This window comes from Lynx canadensis, chromosome B2, assembly GCF_007474595.2.
Source record: "Lynx canadensis isolate LIC74 chromosome B2, mLynCan4.pri.v2, whole genome shotgun sequence".
NCBI classification, from domain to species: Eukaryota; Metazoa; Chordata; class Mammalia; order Carnivora; family Felidae; genus Lynx; species Lynx canadensis.
In genome coordinates this window covers 140,355,363-140,382,128 of record NC_044307.1, presented here as the reverse complement: position 1 = coordinate 140,382,128, position 26,766 = coordinate 140,355,363, and the positions used below count along the sequence as shown (strand labels likewise).

The 26,766-nt window shown below is 45.4% G+C and overlaps 3 protein-coding genes and 1 long non-coding RNA gene across 13 annotated transcripts in view; 1 reads left to right on the top strand and 3 right to left on the bottom strand.

Moving 5' to 3' along the window:
- The window catches only part of TFB1M (transcription factor B1, mitochondrial), a 66,269-nt gene extending 44,543 nt beyond the window's left edge, over positions 1–21,726 (top strand). Inside the window, exons 6-7 of one of the 2 annotated variants that reach the window (XM_030316651.2) lie at positions 17,544–17,671; positions 20,694–21,726. In XM_030316651.2, the coding sequence (XP_030172511.1) occupies positions 17,544–17,671; positions 20,694–20,937 (372 nt within the window). In that variant the 3' untranslated portion in view covers positions 20,938–21,726. The remainder of the gene's footprint in view (positions 1–17,543; positions 17,672–20,693) is intronic. The other variant, XM_030316652.1, reaches the window with a different exon arrangement.
- On the bottom strand, positions 231–7,681 carry CLDN20 (claudin 20). Of its 3 annotated transcripts, none has more exons than XM_032593268.1 (3): positions 7,595–7,681; positions 2,463–3,890; positions 231–1,288 (listed from the first exon to the last, which is right to left on the bottom strand). In XM_032593268.1, exon 2 carries the CDS (start codon positions 3,785–3,787, stop codon positions 3,128–3,130), a length of 660 nt encoding a protein of 219 aa, XP_032449159.1. In that variant the 5' UTR covers positions 3,788–3,890; positions 7,595–7,681; the 3' UTR covers positions 231–1,288; positions 2,463–3,127. The 3 variants fall into 3 exon arrangements, with proteins under 3 accessions (XP_032449159.1, XP_032449158.1, XP_030172514.1); XM_032593267.1 differs by having other exon boundaries at positions 231–1,268; XM_030316654.1 differs by lacking the exon at positions 7,595–7,681 and having other exon boundaries at positions 231–1,268; positions 2,463–4,044.
- On the bottom strand, positions 16,342–17,615 carry LOC116738087. Of its 2 annotated transcripts, none has more exons than XR_004343682.1 (2): positions 17,527–17,615; positions 16,342–16,586 (listed from the first exon to the last, which is right to left on the bottom strand). It is a non-coding gene; the product is annotated as an uncharacterized LOC116738087 (long non-coding RNA). The 2 variants fall into 2 exon arrangements; XR_004343681.1 differs by having other exon boundaries at positions 17,395–17,545.
- TIAM2 (TIAM Rac1 associated GEF 2) overlaps positions 21,105–26,766 on the bottom strand; it is a 136,146-nt gene continuing 130,484 nt past the window's right edge. For 3 of the 6 annotated variants that reach the window (XM_030316644.1, XM_030316645.1, XM_030316649.1), the window contains 5 exons: positions 26,032–26,090; positions 25,248–25,353; positions 24,249–24,336; positions 23,718–23,872; positions 21,105–22,206 (listed from right to left, as the gene is read on the bottom strand). In XM_030316644.1, the coding sequence (XP_030172504.1) occupies positions 21,614–22,206; positions 23,718–23,872; positions 24,249–24,336; positions 25,248–25,353; positions 26,032–26,090 (1,001 nt within the window). In that variant the 3' untranslated portion in view covers positions 21,105–21,613. Of the gene's footprint in view, positions 22,207–23,717; positions 23,873–24,248; positions 24,337–25,247; positions 25,724–26,031; positions 26,091–26,766 lie in introns of those variants that run through there. The other 3 variants (XM_030316647.1, XM_030316646.1, XM_030316648.1) reach the window with 3 other exon arrangements.

The following is a 26,766-nucleotide window of genomic DNA, read 5'->3' as shown; positions in this document are numbered from 1 at the left end:
AACATTGAATCCAGAATTGGATCTGTCTATACCCCAGCCTGCTCCTGCCCATGTGTAGGTAGTGTGCTGATGACCCTTTCACCTGCCCATGTCGTTGCCCAGATTACTCGCTGATTTCTTCAGTCATAACACATACACACACATACACATATACATACGTACATATACACATATATCTGCTCTGTAGGTAAAATAAGTAGGACATTCTGGGGCTTTCTTGTGTTTTCTTTTGGTTTGGTAACTTTATTATTTTCTTTAAAATGAATGTTTAAATAGAATTCAGATACATTAGATCAGGGTTTTTCAGCCTCCTCACAATTGACATTTTTGGCTAGAAAATTCTTTGTTGCCCAGGAATTGTAGGGTATTTCATAGCATTTCTGGCCTCCGCCCACTGGGTCCCAGTACCGCTACCCCAGCTGTGATGACCAAAGCCGGCCCCCGGCGCTGCCCTGTGTCCTCTGCAGGCTCCACCCACCCCCCTTTGGAAAATGCTGGTGTAGACCAAGAAAGTCCCGAGCGTGCTTACCGCTCCCGCCCCTTCAAATGCTGTGTGCACATCCTGTCATTGAATCCTTACAGCCCCTGTGTGCGTAGGTGCCGTTCTATCCTCATTTTCACAGGAGGGGACCGAGACCTAGATTCAGTAACGCGCGCCGCGCAGCCTTGTGCCCTGCGTAAGCCGGCAGGCACCTGGTCTGACTCCAGGGCCAGTTCCCTCCGGTTGAATCCCATCTCTCCGCTTACCAGCTGCCTGCCGTTGGGCAGGTGAGGTACCGTATTTTCCCCTGGTTCAGTTCCCCTCTGTGCTAGGAATAGTGCCTGCCTCCTAGAGTCCTCCTGAGGTTTAAACCAGTCCGTGTACGTTCCGGAAGGACTGGCACGTCCTCGTAAGCGCTGTCGGCAAGTTAGGAGGCTACAAAGGTAAAAACGGTACCTTGTCTCAGAGTCTAGTCGGAGATGCAATAACTTGTTTGAATAGACCGTATTCCCAGAGAGTACAGGGCTGGAAGCAGCGACCCTCGGGGAGTCAGGAGTGGGGTCACAAAGGAGGTCCCGCGTGAACCCCGAAGGAGGAGTTGGAGCGTGGGCGGGCAAGGAAGGGGTGAGTGTGGGAGGATTCCGGGTGGAGGAATGCAGCAGGGATGCGGCCTGGAGGGACGGAGGGACTCCGAGCCATTTCATCATTGCTGTGTCCAGTCTGGATAGAATTCGGCCATTATTTGTAGGAAATGGCTGCTTTTCTGGAGTTCAGAACATCCCTGTGCCTATTTAAGAAGAAAATATTCTAGAGCAAAATAAAAATTATTTTTTGAAGTATGTATAGACTTTTATAGAACACATACGGTGAACTTTTAGCATAGGACTATCAGGTACAGAAACTGCATATAAAGCCAGTCCCAGTAAGCAAAAGGAGAGAGATACAGGTGCCAAACCAATCTGGTCACATTAATTTGCATAAAAATACTTTTTACCAGTTATTTTTAGTATACATGTGTTTAGAAAATATTTTGATCCTCCAAAAGAAATCCATACTTTAAGCTTCTGCTTAAATATGTCTTTTCCTAATTCCCAGATGAAATGATACCTTTCCATTTTAGCCATCCTATTAATGGCCAATGACACTGTTGCAGAAGAGAGTGAGTAAACTAGGTATAAAACATGTTAGTCTCTACTTCTGTAGGCACAAATGAAAAATATGTAGTCACATAAAAGATATTCTTCACACTTCCTGAGTTACTGATGTGCAAAGAAATGATCCTTTTTCCCCCTTTACCATTTTATAGTGAGCAATGACTAAGCCTACTTACATGAATTATTAGAAACAATAGTGGGCCTTGTCCCCTTTGTGCATTAGAAAATCCAGTTTTTATTTTCTTGTTAAGATATTTGGATTACATATCACAAATTAACTTACATCTTTAAAGTATTCTTTATACTTTAATTGTTGTTCTGTTTACTACTGGAAGCAGCTCATTTATAAGAGAACAGCAGGGGCGCCTGGGTGGCGCAGTCGGTTAAGCGTCCGACTTCAGCCAGGTCACGATCTCGCGGTCCGGGAGTTCGAGCCCCGCGTCAGGCTCTGGGCTGATGGCTCAGAGCCTGGAGCCTGTTTCCGATTCTGTGTCTCCCTCTCTCTCTGCCCCTCCCCCGTTCATGCTCTGTCTCTCTCTGTCCCAAAAATAAATAAACGTTGGAAAAAAAAAAAAATTTTTAAAAATAAAAAAATAAAAAAAAAAATAAGAGAACAGCAGTGTTTTTGTTAACGTGAATCAAACTTGAGAAAAAAACGACAACTTAAAGTAATTTCTATCATCCAGATACTCATCAGTGAGAGGGAAGGGGAAGACTCTGGGTTGTAGGATAAAATGAACGGAATCTGGAGCCTCCTCTTGCTAGCAGCAGAAGACGGCACTTCTTAAGCACTCTAAATAAAGCAAACTGTTGTTATTGTCACTTACTTTGTACTTAATGCCTTCCAATCCTGGAGATTTCAGTTCGCGCTTGATTTGGTTTTGCTTTGCTGTGGTAGCATTTACCAGCTTCTTTTCCTTAGTTCTGCCTGCCTAATCTTTGAATGGCCTATCGTTGGCTCTTGGACATGTACGTAGATATTTTCTAAAATGAAAAAGGAAGCAGGGAGGTCACGGTAGGTAGGCAGGGAAGCTGGGGAGGCTGGTTTGGGCAACACTTAAGAGAGATGGACATCTCTTCTTTCCCTCATGGTCAGAGAGCAGGCTTGAAAACAGAAGCAAGTCCCTGTGGTTACCAACAGCCAGCAAAACCAGATGATACCCTGGATTAACACAGAGAAAGGCGCTTTTTTATACTTGGCAATTTAGTTCTTCTATAAAATCCAACTAAATAACAATTCAGAAGATGTGTCAACAGTTTATCTTAAAAGGAAAAAAACCCCATCAATTGTCTTATAAAACAGAACCTCTTTCAGTTATAAACCACTGGATAAAACACGAAAAAAGGAATGGAAGAAGAATCTTAAAACGGATCTAATTGCACACAATAGTTTGTTGGCATTTTAAATGACCTCATTTATAGTTTTCCTCTAAAACGAAAAGACGAAAGCCACAGCAGGCACCTAAACATTCCATACGCGTGACACGGTCATTTACACGTAATCTTTGAGGTTGTACGCGGAGCTGCCCTCTGGCTGCGTGGCGGAGGTATGCCGCTGCTTGGCTGCAAAGAGCCAAGCTTCCGGAGCCTTTTTCATACAGGAAGTGCAGAAAATCATGCCGGAGACGAACAACAGCGCGGCCGAAATGAATCCGAGGTAGACGGCGCCTCCGGGCTCATGTTTGTTGCTTTCTGGAACCGTCAGGTCCAGGAAGTTTGCTATGATCTCCTTTGTGTACCACACGGTTGGGATTAAACCAGAGACCCCTGCAGCCATGAAGCAGACTCCTCCGGCAAAAGAAGCGTGGCTCTTTGTGTCTCCATCCCCTCCTAAGCGAGTGCATTTCATCCCCACTGTGGAAGTGCAGATCCCCAACGCGGACAGGACACAGGCCAGGACCATGGTGGCCCGTGCGGCCTGCACGTGGATGGGGAGGGACAGAATGGAGTACTTAAGGGTGCAGCTGAACATCCCGGTGCTGTACCACGTGCAGTCCATCCACAGCCCCTGCAGCTGCACGACAGCCGTGATGATGTTGGAGCCCGAATCCACGTTCACCTTCCAGTTGGGCAGCAGAGTGGCCGTGAGCACTCCAGACACCCCAGATAGAGCCAGGACGAAAGCCAGGAGCTGGAGACCCGCGGATGCCATGACGTTACCTTGTCTTGGTCCCCCGTTACCTGCTGCTTGATTATGATGGCCCCTGGTCAAAACCGTAATGCTGTCTGTGCGGCAGAGAACCAAGTAACAAAGGCTAGGGAAGGAAGACAAACCGGGATTAAAAGAAAGGATAACGCAAAGGCTTACGTTTCCACGTACGGTGGGAGCAGGAACACATTTGAGTGGGCCTCGCAGTAGATGAGGACACTCCGGCCCAAGAGAAAAGCTCACACCAGGCCCTCAGAGACTACCGGTCATTCTCCTGAGTGCGGATGGGTGGTTCTCGAAAAGTGGCCACTTTGTTCTTTTTAGAATTTAAACTGCGCTGAAGTCTATGATGATGCCTTCTTGGGAGATTTTGACATACCGAATTCCAGTTGTAGGATCTGATAAAGAATTCTAATAGCTTACAGGTTTTTTTAAACCCTATGATTTCTAATTAAAATACTTAATAGGTAATAAGGGAAAAATGAATAGTTTAAGCCCACCTCTTAAAAATGACGTCTAGGGGCACCTGGGTGGTTCAGTCGGTTAAGCGTCTAACTTCAGCTCAGGTCATGATCTCACCATTTGTGGGTTCAAGCCCCATCTCGGGCTCTGTGCTAACAGCTCAGAGCCTGGAGCCTGCTTCAGATTCTGTGTCTCCCTCTCTCTTTGCCCCTCCCCTGCTCACACTCTCTCTGTTTCTCTCTCAAAAATAAAAACATTTTTAAAAATTAAAAAATGACTTATAGGGGCGCCTGGGTGGCGCAGTCGGTTAAGCGTCCGACTTCAGCCAGGTCACGATCTTGCGGTCCGTGAGTTCGAGCCCCGCGTCAGGCTCTGGGCTGATGGCTCAGAGCCTGGAGCCTGTTTCCGATTCTGTGTCTCCCTCTCTCTCTGCCCCTCCCCCGTTCATGCTCTGTCTCTCTCTGTCCCAAAAATAAATAAACGTTAAAAAAAAAAAAAAAATTTAAAAAAAAAAAAAAATGACTTATAAATCTTAGAAGAGTTTTAAGTATTCAAAAAATGATTTTATTTAAAAAATATTCATTAAGCACTTACCATGTGCCAGACACATAACCCAAGTAAACTGTTTAAGGAGGACAGGAAATTCGTGGAAAGAAGTTAAAGCCACAGGCGTGATTATCCCTAATTTCCTGTTAATAAACTTTTACAAAATCCTTATCTAGGTTAGCACTCGTTTCACTGCAGGTGCAAGACGCTCAGTGCAGGAACAATTAGGCCACTGTCTTTTGCTTGTGAGAATGTGAGATCCTTTCTAGCTGGGACCAGAATCCTTCCCTGACCCAGATGAAGTAAGTAGTCTGCCTTAAAACCGGTTGTTCTGACGGATTCGGTAGTGACCTTGAATCTTGAAAGTACATGCCAGAAATAACCACATCCTTTGTTGTATGTGAAAGAATACCAAAAATAATTTAACATTTTCTTAAGAAGAGAGTAAAGACAGCACCGAATTTGTGGCTTGGCTGTGCTTTACCCTGGCAGTAATTACTGCCTTCTTTGAGGGAAGTCTAATGGTTTCTGAAATACAGTAATAACTTTTTTTGTGTTTCTGAATCAGTTTTTTTTTTTTTTAATTTTTTTTTCAACGTTTTTATTTATTTTTGGGACAGAGAGAGACAGAGCATGAACGGGGGTGGGGCAGAGAGAGAGGGAGACACAGAATCGGAAACAGGCTCCAGGCTCTGAGCCATCAGCCCAGAGCCTGACGCGGGGCTCGAACTCACGGACCGCGAGATCGTGACCTGGCTGAAGTCGGACGCTTAACCGACTGCGCCACCCAGGCGCCCCAGCTGAATCAGTTTTTGAATGACATATTAGAGTGGCTCTGTCACGATTCATATATTTTACAAAAGGCAGTGTGGGGCTCTGAATCCAAAATACTGGGCTCAAATCTTCGCTTTCCAGAACCTCTCTCTGCTTTAGTATTTTCTTCTGGAAAATAGGATTATAGTATGTATATCGAAGAGTTAAATGCATTTTAAGGGCTTAGAGAACAATATCCAACACCTAGAAAGTACTCCATACATTATAATCAACACTGTGATTCGCATGCTGTTTTCTGTCACGTGACAGTTGCTAACATTTGAAATATTGTTTCTTTTCTCTCTTCCTTCATCGAACTGATTTATCTCTGTAGAATCTTAGAGCTGAACCAAACCATAGATATGACTCTGTGCGTCATCATTTTTCCCGATTGGGAAGGACACTGAGGTGGTAAACCCCCCGAGGCCACGCAGGTCTCAGCAACAGTGTCCGGGTGTTCCCGCCTCCCCCACCATCACCCCAGTACTCAAGTGTGAGATGCTCTCCGTGTGCTTCCGGGGAAGCACAGAAAACGCTACGTCTGCAGGCAGAGAATGCCATTAACTGTCAATTTTATCCACTCCCTGTCCCACCAAGGGAAAAAAAAAAAAAAAACAAAAAACCACTTCACAAGACATTAATGGGGCAAATAGCTTAGCCTCAGAGACTCACCCAAGGAGGTTGATGCCTGGCTTTTGTAAAATATCTGAAGTAATACTAATCCGTGCCTATATCGGAAGTACAAACTTAACATAGTTATAGCATCGGTTCTCTAAGAAGTTAAATCCTGGGCTGTCTAAATTTGCTGCTTATATTTTTGTTCATAGCTTTAAAATATGACAAACTTAGGAAAGGGTTTCCCTGAAACTTTAAATCCTTAAGCATCAGACTTACAGACACATCAGAGTACTTCGGCTTTTGGCATAGCCGTATGGTTCCTTCTGTTTTCCAAACCTCTTTTCATACCTGACACTAAAATAGCACAGAATAAAGTTTCTAGGAAAAAAAAAAAAATGAAGCACATGTTTATAGTTTCATAATAGCTGTTTTCAGGTTTGGGTTTTAACATTTCAGATTCCAGGCAGTTCCCTAAATTACCGCTTTCCCGGACCTTTGTCAGCTTATGGTTTCTTCGGCATCGAGATTGCTGTTAACATTCTCGACGAGCATCTTATTTCCCTCTTTATTTTTACTTTGGTTGAGTAACCTTCATGTGTTGATCAATCTATGCTCAGCTTCCCAATTGTAACCTTTTTCTTCCCATTAACCAATACATTTTATAAATTTCAGTGTAATTCAGGCTTGCAGACAGCTTGTTCATCTTAATTAACACGTACTGGCAGTGATAAATTACAGACAGCCAGAATCAGCGTAAACAATATGACATTGCATTCAGCTAGCATAGTGCCTGCTCACTGTTGAATATCGGATCTTAAATGCTTTCTTCTGCACGGAGAACTTCTGCAGAAAAAATTTGTTCTCCACAATGAAGGTCACTATTTCTGTTTCTTTTGTAAAAACATACTGGCATCTTAGCTATATTGCTATGAATTTTCTTTTCCTCTCCAGCCACAAGTATGATACAGTTTGTGGCCTGTTCTCTCACATTGCTATCTCGTAAGTAAGTACGGAATAAAAGCATACTTTGTTTCCGTGGTGGTGGTGGTGGTGGAATACAGGGAAATCCAGCAGAAGCAGCAGAGGGATTGCATGTAAAAACTTAGTTCTAAATACACAGGTCTCTCAGGGCTCCAGAATACACTGCTTGCAGAACAGAGCCTGTGAGTGTTAACTTTATGGACTTACTTGCCAACAGAAAGTCTGGAGTGGATTTCCTTAAAACGTAAAGTCAGTTTTCCAGACAAGATCCGTTTATAACAAAACTATTACTTTAAAAACAGACCGACAACTTACATACAGTTCGAACTAAATACTTAAAGGTCTCTACTTCTATTTCTGAGCGTTGTAGAAGCCTCTCATTTTCCATACCTTTTGTCAGGAGCCTTCAGTGTCTTAACCCCCTTCTGTCAGTTGTCTTCAAACGAAGCTGCTCGAGGCAGAGAAGCCACACTTGAGGCTCCCGTCCAGCCTGTGAGTATTAGGGACAGAGCTCCGCCAAGTTAACTCGCACATAAAGACCAACAAGGGAATCTGAGGTAGAGACTGCTGATGGTGCTAGAAGATAAATACCAGGTTCTCCATCTCATTTTTTGAGCTGTGGGAGAATTAAGAAAGGAGAGGCGGGGAAGGGAGGGAGTTGTTGTTACAACAGGATTTGTCGAAACCTGAAAGCTGAAAATGCTTTTGTGTCACTGTACAGAGGAGGAATTCTTCGCGTGCTCACAAAAAGGCTTTCTTTTCCTTTAATATTATGTTGCAGTCCACAGTTATAATTTATTTTTGAATTTTTATCTGTGTTGGAAGATACAGTTTGTTATGTCCCCAATTAAAGGATATGATCTGAAATATTTTTAACTAGCTTGTGCTTTGCAAATGATAGTCAAGACGATCTTTTTATGCTGGTGCTTGTGACTCGTCTGAAATCAAGAGTCACAAAATTGGTAGCTTTCAAAAAGATGTCCAAAAGACTCTTTTCAAAATATGTATCTTTTCAATAGAAGATAAAGGAACCCTATTGACTAGACTCTGACCAGTAAATCTACAAGTATTTTGTGGGTCAGTGAGGGGGCGTGTCCTGAATTTTCTTTTGTTATTCCTTCCACTGAGAAAGATTTCTGGAGTATAACTTAATAAATTAGAGATTTTAGAAAATGTGAAGAAATTACACCAAAATGATGTGGAGCATATTAAATGAAATAGTGAAATCAAATATTGAGGTCCTGATACCTTGAATACAGACATGTTTCATGTCTATCGACTCTGAGTTCACATTTTACTTTCCTTCACTAATTCTAATTCTACAAGCTATAAATTCAGAACCACTTTGTAAAGAAGGTATTTTGATAATAGACTTTTTTATTTCCCAGATATTGTAGCTATATTAGATGATAGCCATTTCTTTAAAAACTGTAAATAATAAAATGCACGTTTTGATTATCTGGATTTTTCTTGATTTTTTGTTGTTTTTTGTTTCGTTTTCATCTTTTCTGAGTCTGGCATTTAGCAAGGTATTTTTCTTCTTTTAGGAATCTGATGCCTGTGGATTTTTTAGCCAGAGTATTGTTATTTTAATATGTAAACTTATTTTCTTCTGTTTCATGGAAATACTTAAACAGTTCTTTGCGTAAATACTGGGTGAGGAAGAGTTGAATTTCAGGCACTAACAGAACCAGCATTGTTATTTCTGCTGTATCGGAAGAAACCCACCAGATCCCTTTAGCACCTCGCCTTGTTTGCTTTTTGCCACGGTCGACAGTATGGACTGACCTGTGCTGAGGCTGACCGATGGCAGGTGGAGGGGCCAGCCAGCTCCCAGCTCCGGCCTCCAGGATAAGGACGCCTTCTTTCCATTTTCAGAACATCTCTGATTACTCTTCTGCCTTGGTGGGAGCCCTTCTCCTATAAAATCGTAACTGCCTCTCCTAGAAAAACTTCTGAAGTGCAAATGGCTTTCACAAATTACAGACCTTTAATCAAGGTGTAGGATTCCTTGTACGAAAAGAGATGGAAACATAGAAGTTTATAGAGAAATATAACACGTTGACCTCCTCTGCTTCCACTGTGGACATGTAAGAGAAGTAACCTTTTAAGCCCAGAAGGTTTTGAAGATAAATCTTATCTTTACCTTAGTTCATGCCTCTTCGCTGGCCCTCTCCCCCTGAACACCCGGCTATATATCCAAGTGCCAGTGTGACATCACTTACACACATTTCAGACCTACCGGGGACAAGGACCGGTCTTCCCCACCCCTGTTCTCCTCAGTTTCCCCACGTCCGTTGATGCCAAATTCACCCTGGCAACTGGCACGTCCCAGGTGTTAAAGGCGTCCTGGATTCCATGCCCAACATCCACTTAATTAACACATGATCTTGTTTCTAAACTTCACAATAGGTCAAGAATCCCCCCACCTCTGAGCCCCTCTACTTCTAACTCCCTGGCGTAAGAACCTCACACAGCAAGGATTTCTGTGTGTCCCCCGTCACTGCTGAGTCTCCTTTGCCAGGAGTAGTAAGGGCACAGGTAAGTATTTGTTGAATGAATTCAGAAGCTAGTTTTGAGTAGATAAACAAACTATACCTTTGTATGGTTAAAAGTATAATTGTATCCTTTCTAAATGAGACTGCAGTTTTAAGTCATTTTGTCCCTCTTCGGTTTTGTCATTTGGGCCTAATACTAATACCTACTGTTCATAAAACTGTTTCCTGTTCATAAAACTGTTTCCTGAGGCACCGTGCTGCTTGCTTCTCAAGACAACCCTGTGAGGTCGTCCTCATTTTGCAGATGAGAAAACTGAGCCCCAGAGAAGTGAAGTAACTTGACTAAGGTTGTAAAATGAGTACATAGCAGGAATGGGACACGGGCCCAGGGTACTGTGATTTTTGAAGCCTTTCGTACACCCCTAGCACTTCCCTGCCTCCACTTAGAGAAGAATGTATTTGTAAATCTCATTAGAATGAGTCTTTTCTTTCTGTGGTAATCTGGATAACGGCGGAAAAAAAAACAAAAAACAAAAACAAAAAACCGACATCTCCATGGCTTTACAGAAAAACACTTCTCATTCATGCAGAGTCCGTGACTGAGTAACTGTCCAGTGACTCAGCAGTCCATCTATTTTCTTTAAAATGTTTTCATGTAGGTATTTTTAAGAAGAAATTGCATATGATTTCCTTAGTGTGTTTTTCTTCGTAATGATCATTTGAAACTCAGACAAGCTTTTCTCTTTTCTCTGAAAGACCAAATAATTGAATATTTTAGAAATAACAACAATACATACTTTTGTATGAGGTTCAGCAGACCTATGTTTCTCACCCCTGCCCACACAGGGCCATCACGTAGCTTTAAAAAAAGCCCGAGGCCCAGGCCCCACGGCTCTTATTTCATTGGTCTGGGATGGTGCCCACTCATGGCATGTATAAAATGCTGCCCACTTAATTCCAGTGAAAAGTCGAGGTTCTGATTTTAAAAACAGTATCTTCTCTTATTTGCTTTCGGTTCAGCTTTGAAAATAATGAAAGTGCAGCATAAGAAAAAGTAGTTACCTATTCCCGTCCCACAGATTTAAAGTGATTGACTTAATCTTAAAATAATGTTTTCTTCGGACCCAGTCTTAGGAAATTAATAGTATCAGCTATGAGCAGGATTAAGTCATCATTTTCCTCCATCTTTATGGTCATTTTAGTTTTAAAATAATGCTTCAGGCTAGCCTGAAGACTTTAACTTTGAAGACTGGTAGCTTACAGATTAGTGGGTTGTAGTAAGGACTTTGTTTAAAATGAAGATTTATTTTCACGGTTTCTGTGTGTTCTCAAATGTCCATTGAAGCCAGCCTAATTCTTTTGATTTTTATAGCAAATCAGGTGTATGTTTCTGCATAGAGTACTACCCTCCCCCCCACGTTTAGCCACATGTGATATGTTCTAAGACCCCCAGTGGATGCCTAAAACTGCAGAGAGTACCAGACCCAATATATACCATGTGTTTTTCCTGTGTATACATACCTAAAGGTTAATTTGTTAGGTGCAGTAAGAGATTAACAACAGCAACTAATGACAAAGTAGAACACTTGTAACGATATACTGTAGGAGAAGGTGTGTGTGGTCTCAATATCTTACTGTACCGTAAGAGGTCATCGTCATGACGACGATGTGAGCTGACGAAATGCCTGCGTGGTGACACGAAGGGAGGTGAGTGATGTAGGCACTGTGACACAGTGGTAGGTTACTGCGGACCCTCTGGCACTGTAGCGGGAGGAGGGTCCTCTGCCTCCGGACTGAGGTTGGCTGGGGGCGGCCGAAAGCACAGAGAGCAAACCATGGGGGGGGGGGGCTATGTAAGTTACACTTACATTTGTTTATTAGCTGTTAGCTCATTTTTACGCTTTGTTTCTCCCTTTCATGTCTTCAGAGGAGGGATCCTGAGGTCTCGTTTTCTGTTTTCCTCACATGATTTTAGAATATTAAGACTATCTTTGGATTTTGTGGTGACATTTGCAGATGGATGTAATTTTTTCAGTCTAATAAGCAGTGTAAACATGTATTTGTTACATCCTCTTTGCGCATTATTTTGAAGAGCAGGACGGGTTTCTTTAAAACCTCCTCATTTACCGGCCGTGTCCAAGATTGTGGGCTGAATGGCCTTCTGTAGGCCTGACCCCCGGCACCGACTGCTTCTCTTGCCTTGTTCCTCTTTGCCTTTCTCCCTGTGACTGACTCTCTCTCTCTCTCTCCCCCTCCCTCCCCCCCCTCCCCTGCCCCCCCCTGCCCAGCAAGGTGTCCTGCATCCCAGCCCCAGCCCACACTCTGGCGCCCTGAGTCCACGAGGACTTTGTGATCTTGCCAGATTATAAAGCTTGCATCAGTTTGACTCATTTATTTATTTATTTTTATCTCTGGTGATAGGTATATAGGGAAGACTCTGAGACCCCAGAGCTCCGTGAGTTAAACTAGCAAGATAAGCAGGTAAAGGGTGAGATCTAGCAGCTGTAGAATCTGCCTTTCAAAGGACAGAATATCTCTGGGGCACCTGGGTGGCTCAGTCGGTCAGGTGTCCGACTTCGGCTCAAGTCATGATCTCGCGGTTACGAGATCAGGCTCCGTGCTGACAGCTCAGGGCCTGGAGCCTGCTTGGGATTCTGTGTCTACCTCTCTCTGCCCCTCCCCTGCTTGTGCTCGCACTCTCTCTCTCTCTCAAAGATAAACATTAAAAAAAAATTTTTTTTTTAAAGACAGAATGTCTTTCAAGTCAGAAACCAGAAGAGCCAGACAACATGAGGATATTTAAAGGAACAACACGTCAGCACAAGGAACGCGGCGGTCTGGGTGCTCGTAGCACATGGACCGGGAGAGTCCGGCCCCACCTGTGCCAGTGAGAGGTCAGGCCCTCAGGGCAGACACCAGTGACCATGGCGGCCACCAGTCCGTATATGCTTGCTCCCATCCGTGTCGCTCCGCGGTCTTCCGATAGTAACGGGGCCTGCATTTAGGGGTAGTTTTTGTCGTTTTATACGCACATAGGGGAAGGTAGTGACAAGGTAACTGGAAGATAGCCCCTAGTCTCTTCGGCACCGTGGCTCCTCGTGAGTTAATATATTTGCATCTGTGTTCATTTATGAGTCTTTTAATATTTTTGAGAGCAGCAGTCCTCATTGAGTGTCTCGTGAGTCCGCCTGGATTGACATTGTCCCTGAAGAACAGATGGCACTGGGGCGCTGCGAAAGCAGAGGCTGGGCCCTCGTGATGGCCCCGTGTGCCACCAGCCTGCGGCCCCAGAGAGCAGGGCCCCTCCAGATGCTGCTTCACAAACCCCAAAGTCATGGTTGGTGGGAAAGCTCATGGTTTTAGGGGTTTTCCCCATGATCGTCCAGGAACTCCAAGTTAAATGTAACAGAAAATCTCAATCCAGTGTTTGTTCTTGTCCCTCTTGTGCTTTGTTTAGAATTAAGCATTCGCCTCCCTGAAACGGGTTCCCTATTTTGGGACCAAGAGACCGTGACTCATCTTGCTCTTGTTCCGACTAGGCACAATCTACATACATACAGTCACTGACATGCATACATTTACATGCATAATTTACACTGTAAAGCACTCTCTCCATTTGCTCCCCGCACGTGGGGGTGTCTTTCTTACCCTTAATTCCTCATCACACTCCCAGCTCACTGTCCTTCGAGCTCATACTCTTGAGAGGAAGTACTGTGACTGTTTTGTGATTCCAAGGAGGAAGAGAAAAAACAACATTCAAAAATATAAAGGAGGAAAAAAGGTGGGGTGGAACTTCTAGAGAAATTAATACTGTTACAGAAAATACAAATCATAAACTCAAAAAATGTGTGTGTTTATTTTTTGAGAGAGAGAGAGAGCGCAAGCGGGGAAGGAGCAGAGAGGGAGGGAGACCCAGAATCCGAAGCAGGCGCCAGGCTCCGAGCTGTCAGCACAGAGCCCGACGCGGGGCTGGAACTCGCTAACTGTGACATCATGACCTGAGCCACTTAACCGACTGAGCCACCCAGGTGCCCCACAAATTATAAACTTTAAAGAAAGATTTGTAGGTATAACAGTGTGTCAGCCTATGTCAAGTACGTTGGGTTCAGAATACCTGGAATGCTGTTAAAGTGTTTGTATTTTAAGGTTTTAAAACTGAAATTCTGTCCTTAAGTTGGCCTTGGGACAAAGATTACAGGCAGAATAAACCAATTATAGGAAATTTGGTAGACATTTGTATTTGTAAGTGTTTTTCTACAAAACGTGTAATTCTAGTATCCTAGGCATTAACGACTTGCCGTTCTGTCACCCTTGTCTGAGGAAGTTGTGACTGGAGGCTGTCGTTAGCTCAGTGCAGGGACCTGAAGAGTCAGACACTGGTGGGTGTAGGATCCAGCCAGACCCTTCCCACTCCCAGCTACACTAATCTGAGACAGTACCACCTTGACCTTTGAACCCTTCTCTTACTGCTCTTGAAGGCTTCTCAGCGATTCCCTGTAGCCCTTTTTCTCTCGTCCTTCTGTTCTCTCCCAGGTATGGTTACACTTCAGCCAATTATAAATTGTTACTTCCTAAACATTTTCCCTTTCCACTGGGTTGTCCCTGAATGGTCTCGAATGCCATCGGAAGTGTGGAGGACCCTTTCTTAGGGAATGGCTCCTGTTGTTTTCTGTGCCTTTTCCCGGGGTAGTTGGGTAGCTCTCCGCCCTGTTAGGATTCCCCGGCAAGAGCTGGGCGGCACATTCTTCGGCATTCTCTGTTCTCCTGTTGATTCGGGATCTGAGTTGGCAACGTGTGAGATTGGAGATTTACTGGCTTCTTATCCCAGGTCTCCCGCAGTGTCATAACCAGTCACACCCTAGACACGCTGGTCTGGAAAACGGAACTTCAGCCTGCAGCCTCGTGCGGCCCCGGCTGCTGATGTTGAGAAGCATCGTCTCAGCTTGGTACAGCATTGATGTTCGAGTGGATTTGAGAGGCAGATATTTTAGATTCATTACAAATCCTTTCATTTGAAATTTTCTTAGGTCATTTTGGTATCCTGATAGACTGAGTTTGGAAAGCTGCTGGCAACAATAAAATAGAATCGTTAAGGGCATCTAGTGCCTACGTACTGGTTGGTTTTTTGCAATGAAGCCCTTTAATAGAGTTAAAATTCAAGGAAGGAAAAATAATGGTTGCAATTTTTAAATAAGCATTCAAATATAAGTAAAAAGCATTTTTGTATCTGTTACCCTAGTTACCAAGCAGCTTTCCTGTAGTTCTAGAGACAATGGGCTCAATCATTCACAGTAATTCCGAAAAGTGCTTTTGGGGGTGGGGGTGGAAAAGAGGGCGATACAGGAGGTCTTGCAGGGAAGCAGGACACATGACTGGAAGGGCCATTTTCTCAGGGTCCTCCACTGGATGGGAACTGTATTTGATTGTGAGTGGGTATTTTCTTTTAGCTGGGATATACCGTTAGCCATCTCAACTATCAGAACTACATTCGATCTTTAGAAGTCCGCTACAGTTAGGGTGCTGCTGTATTTGTACAGGGCTTAAGACTTTATGGAAAACCAATGTAAGACATTTTCTATATTTGCAAACACCAACTGTATCTCAAAGAAATTGGGCAAAAAGAAAACCAAAGTTTTTTTTTTTTTTTTTTTTTTTTTTTTTAACATTTATTTAGACAGAGACAGAGTGTGAGCAGAGGAGGAACCAGAGAGAGAGACACAGAATCCGAAGCAGGATCCAGGCTCTGCGCTGTCAGCACAGAGCCCGATGCAGGGCCCAAACCCACAAACTGTGAGATCGTGACCTGGGCCCAAGTCGGATGCTTAACCGAGCGAGCCACCCAAGTGCCCCCAAAAGGCGGCACCAAATTTTAAAATCCAAAGAAACTGGAGGTGGCAGTTTCTGTACTGGAAGGGGACTGCATCTATCCCTGTATCGGTGCTTTTATTTTTTATTGTATTTGAACATGACAGAGTTTTGATAATGGCCTGGGCTCGGCTAGGGCTTAGATTGTACCCCATTTGCTAAAAGCTGAGTTTCCCTGGAGACAGGCAGGCTGCTGGCTCATAGCTGGGGGCTGTGAAGAGCTCCATCAGGACAGACTGCCACATGGACAAACTGGCCTAAAAGGGCGGGAAGAGTTGAGTCCTGGCGGCCGGCAGAGAGAGAGGGGCGGATGCCAGTGGGCTCAGTGGGGGGGAGGTGGTATGGAGAAGTATAGAGTGATGGGGCGAGGCCTAGAACCTTCTGGACAGCTGGGTTCACTTCTCCGTTCCAGATAAATAGGAGGAAAGGTGGGAATGGATCTTTCAGAGTTTGTGAGCAGAGGCTTTGACCTTTAAAGTCATTATAGTGTTTCGGCTTCTTTCGCTGTCCTCCGCTCAGATTCTTTTTCCTGCCACAGACACACTTTGAGATGAAGCCATCTTTCCCTCCCTGATGACTGACGTGCTCCTGTCCACCCTGAAGCCACCTCCCCCCAGTCTTTATCCTCTCCAGTGCCCTCTCCAACACCCCTGGGCCCTGTTCGTTGGTGTTTCTGTGCAGGTCTACAGAAGTCCTGGCCTTTTAACCAAGCCTTTGTTTTCTACAGTACTTGTTGCTGAACTTGGAGAAACTGATGAAGCGACGCATAGAACACAATATGAAAAACTTAAAATTTAATGAGAACACTTAACATCACAGATAGTCCCTCCCTGAAGCGGAATAACTGTCGGTCCACGCACGCCTTCTCTGTTCCCGTCCACGCGGTCTCACGTCGTATGCGAGTACTTCCCCTCCACCCTGAAAACACTCCATCCTCACAGACTGCAGGCCAATTTTGCGGCGTTTTGTAGCCACAAGGAAGTTTAGAAGCAAGGCCTCCCAGGAGAACACGATAACCCCTGTGGAATTTTAAAAAATATAGAATGAATTCCTTTTGAAAAGCAGTGGTACCACCCCCCTCCATAAATTGCTAGACTTTAAGCCTCTGAGAGTCTGTGTGATGTTCTAAGTAGCAAATTGAACAACTCCTCAGAGACGAAGGCTTTTGTAAATTATGAACACACTTCCCACTTGTCAGGCCATGGTCTCTGTCGGGCATTTTTGTGTGGCAACCGCTCTGACTCCATTTCCGTCTTCATCTTTGCTTTCAATACTATTGTTCCTTTGTTATTCTGAATATATACCTGTGAGTGACCATGAGCCCAGTTTTAGACTAAGACAGGGTATATTATAGACCAACACAGTGGCATTTTGGTGGTTTCCTTTTCCTGTTTAATCCTGCCTGGACCTCCCAGGGCATTTAAAGTTGCTCCCGAAAGTGATGTGCACATGACGACCGTGAATTCAGTACAGCTGATTAATCAGTGTCTGTACCCAAAATAAGTGGTGTCCTAACTGATTCCCTTTCTGGGGAGTTTAGCACTAAGTGGTCCCTGGGGGGCCATCTGCCTTCTCTTCTCTGTTGCGAAGCCCAGCCTCATAGAACTGCTGCTGCAGCTTGTTTTTTCTCATTCCAGAGCTAAATAAAACCCTCTAAAGCTGTTATCTGCCTACTGGCTTTAATGATTATTTGGATTGATCTGAAAAGGCCATTGTAAAACTCCATTTTGAGATCAAGTGATCCTCAAGCACAGGTCTACTGGATGTGCTTACAGAGCAGACGCAACCGTGATCGCTCTGAGCTCAATGCCAAGCGCAGCAACTCACCTGCCTACAGTGGACGAAGGCGAAGCCCTTGTAAAGGTTTACGAAAACTACGCCGTCAACCACCCATCTGCCTGTGTTTTACTAAGATGAGTTGTTTTAGTCACGTGATTCCCGTGCCACGGAGTGACGTACCTTTGCTCACGACGCAGGTGGACGTGGGCGTGGTGCACTTCACGCCCCTGACGCGGCCCAGGATAGAGCAGCCATTCAAGCTGGTGGAGAGAGTCGTGCAGAACGCATTTCAGTTCCGAAGGAAATACTGCTATCGAGGCCTGGGGTAAGAATGCCTTCTTCCTTTCAGCCGTGTGCTTTCTAAAATCCTAATACTTTCAAAGATTAAGAACTTCGTTTTTAGGATTCTTCAAGCTGTCTGTCAATGGTCCTCTTAAGGTGAGCAAAGCTTGACTGCCACGAGGAAACAGCAAAACTGTGACTGAACCCTGGGGCCACGGACACATTGCTCCAGCATCAGTACAGCCTGAAACAGCCACAGGTCGGTAATGACCTGCCCTGCGGGGGCCAGGAGTCCTCCGTCAGGGTCGACCGTGCCAGCTGGCTTTTACGCTCAACACTTCTGACCTGTATGCGTGACGTCGACCAGCCGGCGTCCTACAGGTCAGGTCTGACACTGACGTGGAGCCGCATACACCCCCCAGGTTAAGGGTTCAGGGCCACAAGACCACCCCCGCTTCAGATGCTTGTCGTAAGTCCCAGGTTGCCACTTGTATTTTTTTTTTAACGTTTATTTTTGAGAGATCGAGTGTGAGCAGTGGAGGAACGGAGAGAAAGGGAAACACAGAATCCGAAGCAGGCTCCAGGCTCCGAGCTGTCAGCACGGAGCCCGACGCGGGGCTTGAACTGACAAGCCTCGAGATCATGACCTGCGCCGAAGTCGGACGCTCAACCGACTGAGCCACCCAGGCGCCCCCGCCCCCTTGTATTTCTGACCCACAGGCTATGAATTGGGGATTTCTGGGATTTGTGTGACCACCCCCTACCCCTGCCGTTTCAGGTTCAGTAATTTGCTGGAATGGCTCACAGAACTCAGGAAAACCCTTTCACTTATCAACTTACCGTAAAGGACAGAACTCAAGGATGGGAAATGGAAGAGATGTAGGGCGAAGTTTGTGTGGGAGCCAAGGGCTCCTCTCTGGGCTCATCACCCTCCCAGCACCTCACTGTTTTCACCAACCCGGAAGCTCTGTGAACCCCATCATTTAAGGGCTCTCCGGATGTTCCCTTAGGCACAGCTGGTACAGTCACTGGCCACTAGTGATGGAGCTTGGTCTCCAGCCCCTCTCCTCTCCCTGGGGGGCTGGGGGGCCCGGAGGGGGTGGGGGAGGTGAGACTGAAAGTTCCAACCTTCTGATCAGGCTTGTTTCCTTTGGCACCTGTCCCCATCCTGAAGCTATTGGGGGGACCCGCCAGGAGCCCCCCAGTAGCATAAACTCAGGTATGGTTGAAAAGGAGTTTTATTAGTAATCACAAATATGCTATCACCCCATCCGGAAATTTAAAGGTTTTAAAAGCTCTGTGTCAGAAGCGTGGAGTGAAGACCGAATGTATTCTCGCACTACTTGGGTTTTCTAAGTGCTTTCTTTCCATCAAGTCGCTTTATGACACAATGAGAACTAGAAGGTAAGTTAACGCCGGAGCAGCCAGAATGGCGTCACCACGTGTTCACGCCAGCGTATTTTACTTAACGGGGAGCCCTCTGTTCCGCCGTGCTCACTGCTCTGCACATGCACGTGGCCACTGTCCGCAAACGCAGCCTGAACGTGGCGGCTCACAGTCCACGTGCCCCCAAAGGCCCTGACGTGAGCACAGTGGTATTCTGTGTCTGGTGGCAGCCGAGAAGATGTTCAGTTCGGCCCAAGTAAGGCAGGAAGGGGTGTGTGTGTTTAAAAACTGGGCCTGGCCCTGTAGGCATGCATCTCCCGTTTTCTAAAACCCCCCTCATCTGAAAAGCTCCACTTCTTTTTCTGGTTTTGCGAAGTGTCCCCTTAGCACGTATTTCAGGTACGGCTGGCCAGCTGCATCCTGAAACCGCCCCCGAAAACTCACTCCTGAGGATTTGAGCGGACTGATGTTCAATCCTGGGCTTGCCGTTTGTGAACTCCAATTAGGCCAGGATTTTTACATCACCGCACAGGTCCTGCTTCTCGAGCGGAGACCGAAGGAACGGAGCTGGCCCGGTGTTGGCTGCGATGAAGCCCGCGGGCCCCTGCCGGGATGCTTCCCCTTCACACAGGCTGTGACTGGGACAGTTTTATGTGATGGCCCTGATTCATGGAGGGGAAAAAAAAAAAAATCACAAAAAGCACATTTTACTTTTGGAAATCCCGAAATTAGCCTGAGCCCAGAGCTGGCCCTTGTGTTTCCAAGCTAAGTGATGGGCCCCTTCATTTCATATACACAGTCCCCTATGCGGATAGGAACCCCAAATAGCGTGACCCACTTGGACCTCTTGGTGTCCTTTAGTCATATACACCCACAAATTGGTCCCGAGTGATCAAACCCCTCCTTGATATGAAACTGAAACCCCGAGATCACAGCTTGCCCGGACACTGTAGGGAACGTGGAGTTCTTCACTCCAGGACCATGAGCCTGTAAGGAAAACTCCCATCTCAGCCGGCCATGACCTCTGAGCTCCGTAGAGCCTCCAACTGTTGAGAAAAAAAAAAAAAAATCCAGGGGTAGCTTTCCAACATTTCAGTCAGTTTTGTCATTCATTTTAAAACAGTGGTCTGGCTTGGTTAGATGAAGTTTAAAATACATACTTCAATTTTAAAGATGCCTCAAGGTAAATCTAAAAGAATGATCTGTTTGCATTTTCACGTCACCGGTTTTCTGACTTTGCATAGTAAGGTCAAGGTCATTTTCTGGGGGGTGTAGAGTTCCCAAGGCTAAGTTCAAATTATAGAGAAGTTAGACAAGTTTCATATTAAGATATGTGGCAAATTTTTTAAAAATGAGGCAAATCAAACATTAAGAATGGAACTGAGCAGATGTCACCTTAAACGATACTTGTACTGATGGAACTGTGGAAAGTACCTTCCCACGGGGACGTACGGCACAGGTCACATTAGCTCTGCCTTCAGTGTCCCTCGTACCTGTTGCCTGGTGGTGAGACCGAGACCCCTCCCCCCTGGCTCGGAGCCCTGCAGCCAAGCCAGCCAGCTGTCTCTTCCAGCCCCTCCGGTGGTCAGTTGTCAAAACGATGTCATTTTCAAATGAGAGTAGGAGACATCATGACTTACAGAGTTCCCCAAGTCAGTCTGATTATTTTCTCTTCTCAGGATGTTATTCCCTGAAGTTCAGCGCGTGGAAAGCACTGAGAAACTGTTAGAGTTGGCCGACGTGGACCCTACCCTTCGACCCAGCCAGCTCTCTGTCTCCCATTTTAAGAGCCTCTGTGATGTGTACCGGAAAATGTGTGATGAAGACCCACACCTCTTTACTTATAATTTCAGAGAAGAACTCAAGCAAAATAAAAGCAAAAATCAGGAAAGAGAGAACGACAAGGAGAGATCCCGACGATAGCTGCCGCTTCGGTGGCAAGCAGCTTTGCGGATGTTGGTTTTCCCAAAGTTGAGCTGCTCAGAGGTACGCTCTTTGGTCCACTTTGGAAGGACAATAAAAATACGATGACCAGTGTGACTTACTTCCCTTTTACTGTACAACTCGGTAGAGAAAATAATCAAATAACATACAGTACAAGCTTTCTTTTAATATATATACTGCATAGATAGGACATGTTCAGTATAAACAGCATCTATTACAACCTTAAAAAAATGAAGTATCTGCACATTGTGCCCCTTACCCACATTAAAATAAATATGCTTTAAATAAAGCAAAAACTAACAGCTCAAAGAAAATGCCCAGAGAATTGGGGAGGGGGGGAATGACCTTTTAAAAATTATTAATCACAACTCCATCTTTTTCCACATAAATTAAAATAGACTGCAATTTTAAGGATCCTAAGTCATTTTTGATACCTGCTCAAAAGGGATATAAACTAAGTAATTTACAGATTCTGATCAGTTTAATCTAGTTTTCTGATCTACAATAAATTAAAATAACTTAAATCTTTACAACTATTTCGTGGGAAAACGTATGCCGCACAAAACCCAATAACGAATAGTTTTTCTGCAATTTCCACTTTACCACCAGTTTAAAGGTAAAACAAGCCATTTAACCCGCGTCGGACGAAATCCTACTATGACTTTCCGTGGCTCCCTGTTTCGTAAAAACACTCCTCGTTGACCACCGATGTTAAACTCTGGACACTGAATTCTCGCTGCAGAACAGAACTGAGATCGAGGTTGGCATTTTCAGCCTGACTGTCGAGGGACTGGTGACGGATCTGTGCCTTGAGCAAAGTTCCCCTGTCCCGTTTGGTGCTGTTGGCTTTTCGTTTAATGGCGCAGAAGTGCCCGCGGACCAGCTTGGGCTGCTCGCCTCTGGGCCGCCGGTCGGCCGGGTTCGCGTCCGCGTCGTCCGAGATTCTCAGTCTCTGGAACTGAATTTCAATGTCTTTGGTAGGGCTGCCCTGCTTCAGGGTCTGATGGTAGTCGTCCTCCTCATCGCTCAGAATGTCGCTCTCTTTGATGAGGCCGGGGGACAAGTCAGCCGGGCCTGCAGGTGGGGGTTGTGGGGAGTCCTGCGAGCTCCCAGCCGGGGGACAGCCGCTGCTCTGCGTGCTGCTGCTCAGGCTCCCCTCGTCCGAGTCCAGGGAGCTGCCCTTGCTGGGCTCGCCGGGCCACTCGCAGCTCGAGGAGTTCTTGAGGACTTTTAAGGACCTGGAGGAAGCTGCAATGAGAAAATCACGCTTCCCTTCAATGATCGAGAAACAGGCTCCACAATGCGTAATTTCGGCATTGCGCGTTTAAGCACTAACATCTTAATCCCTTTAGATTTTACCATCTCACTTCTATTAGCAACTATCCTGGGACTTGGGTAAAAAAAAAAAAAAAATAGATACTGCCAATTTTTTACATAGGTTTTTTGAAATTTTATGCTGGAGGGTTTGCCATTTTTATTCTTAATGACCATTTTTTAAAATAACTTTTTTAAATGATTATTATTTTTGAGAGAACAGGAGAGAGGGAGGAGAGGGAGACACGGAATCCGAAGCAGGCTCCAGGCTCCGAGCTGTCAGTGCACAGCCCGATGCAGGGCCCGAACCCACGAACCGTGAGCTCATGGCCTGAGCCGAAGTCGGACGGTTAACCGACTGAGCCACCCAGGTGCCGTGAGGGTTTGGCATTTTTAGATGACCAGTTACCGGAGCTCAGTTGTTTAGCCAGAACAACAAGCTATAAACTGTGACAAGGGCTAGGATTCTCAGTCTGCCAATGGATACATGAAAACGTTATTAATAAAACCTGTGTTCCTTTCTTCCACTAAAGTGCTTTGTAATTCGATAACCAAGATTCTACCACATTTCTGTGCCTATTGTCTCCCCTTATTTCCCCTGCTGCTCAATTCAAAGTAGAAAAACGCCCTTTATCACTCATGACAACGGTCTCTGTTGGCATTTCTAGCCAACTTTCAGAGATTTAATACGAATAATCATTTGTGTGTGTTTAATTCCTCACTCTTGGGTTGCAGGGAAAAGGGGAGCTCCCAGCTGTGAGGCTTCTATAGACAATAAGTGCGTTTTCGATGGACATAGCTTATTTTGGCAAGGGAGGGAAACAGAGAGAAAGTATGCAGTAAATTTGAAGAGGTCAAATTGTGACCAAAATAAAGACAAGTATTTTAAAAGACTACACACAAGATCAAAGATGCTAACAAAATAGCTAATGAAGAAAGGTGAAAACACTGAAATCTTACAAAGCAAGCAGGAAGCTGAAGGAGAGCATGACTTGGAATGTTTACTTGCTGACTCACTGAGCGGATAAGAATGAGCAGATCTCGGTTCATCAAGCAATGACTTTCCAGATGCCCTGAGCCGTCCTGAGCACCGGGATGATGGTGGTGACGAAAGCACGCCTCCCCCCCCCCCCCCCCCCATCTCGGTGGAAGAAACAGGTGAGATGGTGATTCTGAGCTGTGTCAGCTGGAGGGAAGATGAGGCCTTGGGCTTGGCAGTGGTTACAGTTTACTACAAGGTCTGGGAGCAGGAGGCAGTTCAGGTGTCTTAAAAGGAAAACAGCTGCCACCACCTTCTCGCACGGCTCTGTGGACTCGGGTGTCTGCTTCAGAGCTTACGGAGCTCCCCCGGGGACGACTCAACTGCCGTGTTGCAAGAACATACATCCTTGCAGAGAAGCTCAGAATGTTTTTCTGAATAAACACAAGGCCGGCAAAGTTCTCACCTAACTTGGCTGAAACAGGAACTCGGTTCTTCAGAGGTACCAGGCGATCCTTGCACGTTTTCTCCAGGGGCAAGTCACACCTTATGTGACGCCTGAAGTTTTCCCTCAGAATAGATCGAATGACCTTGACGATGCTGGTCTTGCTCTCACTGTCACTGGTGAAGAGAGAAGAGAAAACAGCAGTGACGTCCAGTGTCATGCTCCGACCCCACGTGCCCTGGTCCCTCGGTGTCATCTGATCTCAGGACAGACCGGCAGCGAGTTACCCAGCCCGTGGGCTCTGTGGTCTCCTCACTTACACTCTTTTTAGAGTGAAAAGCGATGGTTCTTGAAGTGCCTTGGAGCACTAAGATTTGGATGTATATTTAATCAACGTGTTCTATCACAGGCACAGTTGCCGTGTCGGGGGAGGCTGGGTGTGAACCTGAAGTCATCAAAATTCAGGAGGGCACTAAAATTAAACTCCCTTTTTTGAGAGAGCGTAATTCGGCCTTATTCCCATTGGCTGTATTTTTTGGAAGTCAGTAGTACCTGCAGCACAGCTGAAAGATGGTTTCCGGCCGTCCTTCTATTTCTGACTTCGTGTGGATCAGTTCCCATATGGAATTATTTTCTGTCCCTGTGGAAGAGGAGACAAGGGTCTGCCACTCTGCCAAAGATGTGAAGCTGACAAAGACTCAAGTCAAATATTCCCTGTCCCGGGTCTCCTCGTTTTCTTCGTGGCTCATTCTATGTTGGACTTTCACAAACGGTTTTCAAAAGTTAAGTACTTTTTAGTTACTTTTTATGTTTCCTGGTAAAGTTTTCCACCCATCTGAACGTGCTTTCTCCCTAGCCCTGGATTTCACCTCTCTGGGCAACAGATTAAACGGATCCTGTTTTTCAACCCCCTTCCATTCACTGTATTCCTTGGAAGGAACCGCGTGCGGGCTGTGCTCAGGTACTTGGGGTAAAAGAGGCCAGCCCAAAGTCAGTTGTTCTAGGAAAGGTAAGCAGTTCACACAAAAAGTAAACAGGGACCCAGGACATCGCCACGTGCCTCAGCCTCTCGGTCCTTTCTGTCACCAGAGGCATTGTCACCGGAACATGGTTAGTCTCACAGGATCTCTGAACATTCTCTAAGGTTGAAGATTTTTTTTTTTCTAATATCACATATAATACTGCTCAATCTTAAGGAATTTTCTGGGATCTCAAAATATTTTTAATTTAAATTTGTAGACCTTTCTTTCTTTAACAAATTTCAGGGTATCAAGGATATTAGGCAGAAAAGTGGAAAACCACTGAGTGAAGATAAGGAAACGATGAAGAGACATATTTGGCAAAGAAAAGCCATCCGTTGGCATTTACTTTCCGCAAAAGTGTGTTAAAAAAAAAAAAATTCAGAACAACCTCTCTTGTCCTCGTTTCCCTTGCCTATAAAATAAAACCCAAAAATTATCCCCGAAGTTCTCTCCTAGTTTTTCATTCCACGATGCAAACAAGTCTCTTTAAAATGCCTTTTCCTGGCATCCTACTGCACAAACCAATTACCTGCTGTGTTCCCCAGTCTGACTTGAAGCGCGGATATGGGGATCAACCAGCGAAATTTAAATGGATCCAAGTCGGCAGAGCCATGTGCAGGCCGGGAATTCGAGGGCTGGAATATGAAAGCCCCCCCCACCCCAAGAAAGGTGTTAGAACATGCTCTCACCCAGAGAGGAGGTGAGTGGACTTTAAGTGCAGGGAGTGGACTTTAAGGTCTCCCCGTGGGCAGGGCTGCCGCGGCTGTGTGAGTGTTCAGGGTGCAGAACCAGATCGGGTCGGGTGTGCTCCCAGTTCTCAAAGAGCTCACGGAGTGCTCGGGGAGAGGGCAGAGCCGTAGTTAGGGGGACAGAGACTTCTAGACAAGCAAGAATGACAACCAAGCCTTCTGTGTCCTCACTGCCTCTGAACGGTCATGACTCTGATGGCTTATTAGCTGTTTCAGCTAAGCTGTTGGGTTTGTTTTGAGCCAAGGTAAAAGTGATCTGAAAACAACCAAAGTTTCGCGGTCTGTCATGTGTACGGAACAAACATGGGCCGTTTTCAGGGATGTGAAAGCTGATTTTCTACGTAAGCCCAGCACAGGTTATTTGGCTCTATCTTCTTTCAAAACAGATGTCATTTGTGGGGAGAACAAGAAGTCACCCTGAGTATCTGAGCGGGTTAGTCACCCCAGGAATAAGTCACATTAGTCAAGTGAGGCCGTGGCACTGAGCAGGCTTCTCAGCTCAACGCTGCTAGGAACAGGGAGCCCTGGAAAGGCGGCTGTGATCACAATTACTTCTCGTCTTACCAGTTTCTTCTTCAGTTTGCAGTGTTCTTTATAAACCAGTATGACAGCTCTCTTAAAGACTGTGGAAAGGAAAAGAAAAAGAAAAGTCTTTCATTGTTTTATACAGATTTTGTCCCAAGGCTGAACTAAGTAAGGCTGAATGGTTTTTTGGTTTTTTTTTAATCTGGACATTTATGGGAAATATCCAAATTAAAAAAAAAAAATTAATGTTTATTATTGAGAGACAGAGACAGGGCACTTGTGCGGTAGGGGCAGAGAGAGAGGGAGACACAGAATCCCAAGCAGGCTCCAGGCTCCAAGCTGTCAGCACAGAGCCCGAAGTGGAGCTTGAACTCATGAACCGTGAGATCATGATGTGAGCCAAAGTTGGACACTTAACCGACTGAGCCACCCAGGTGCCCCGAAGCTGAACGTTTTAAAAGAACAAAGCTCTTCAAACTTATGAAGCTCTAAGACCCCATTATGCCGGCACAGGAGTGAATAAATGATACCTCCCTCTGGTCATATTTGAATTACGCAGGTATACCCGCTCACCTAAAAGCAATTATCTGGGGGCGCCTGGGTGGCTCAGTAGGTTGAGTGTCCGACTCTTGATTTCGTGCTGTCAGCACAGAGCCTGCTTGGGATTCTCTCTCTTCCCGCCCCCCCCCACCCCACCCTCTGCCGCTCACATGGGTGCTCTCTCAAAATAAACATTTAAAAAATAAGAATGGTTATCTGAAGTAGATCTTGGCA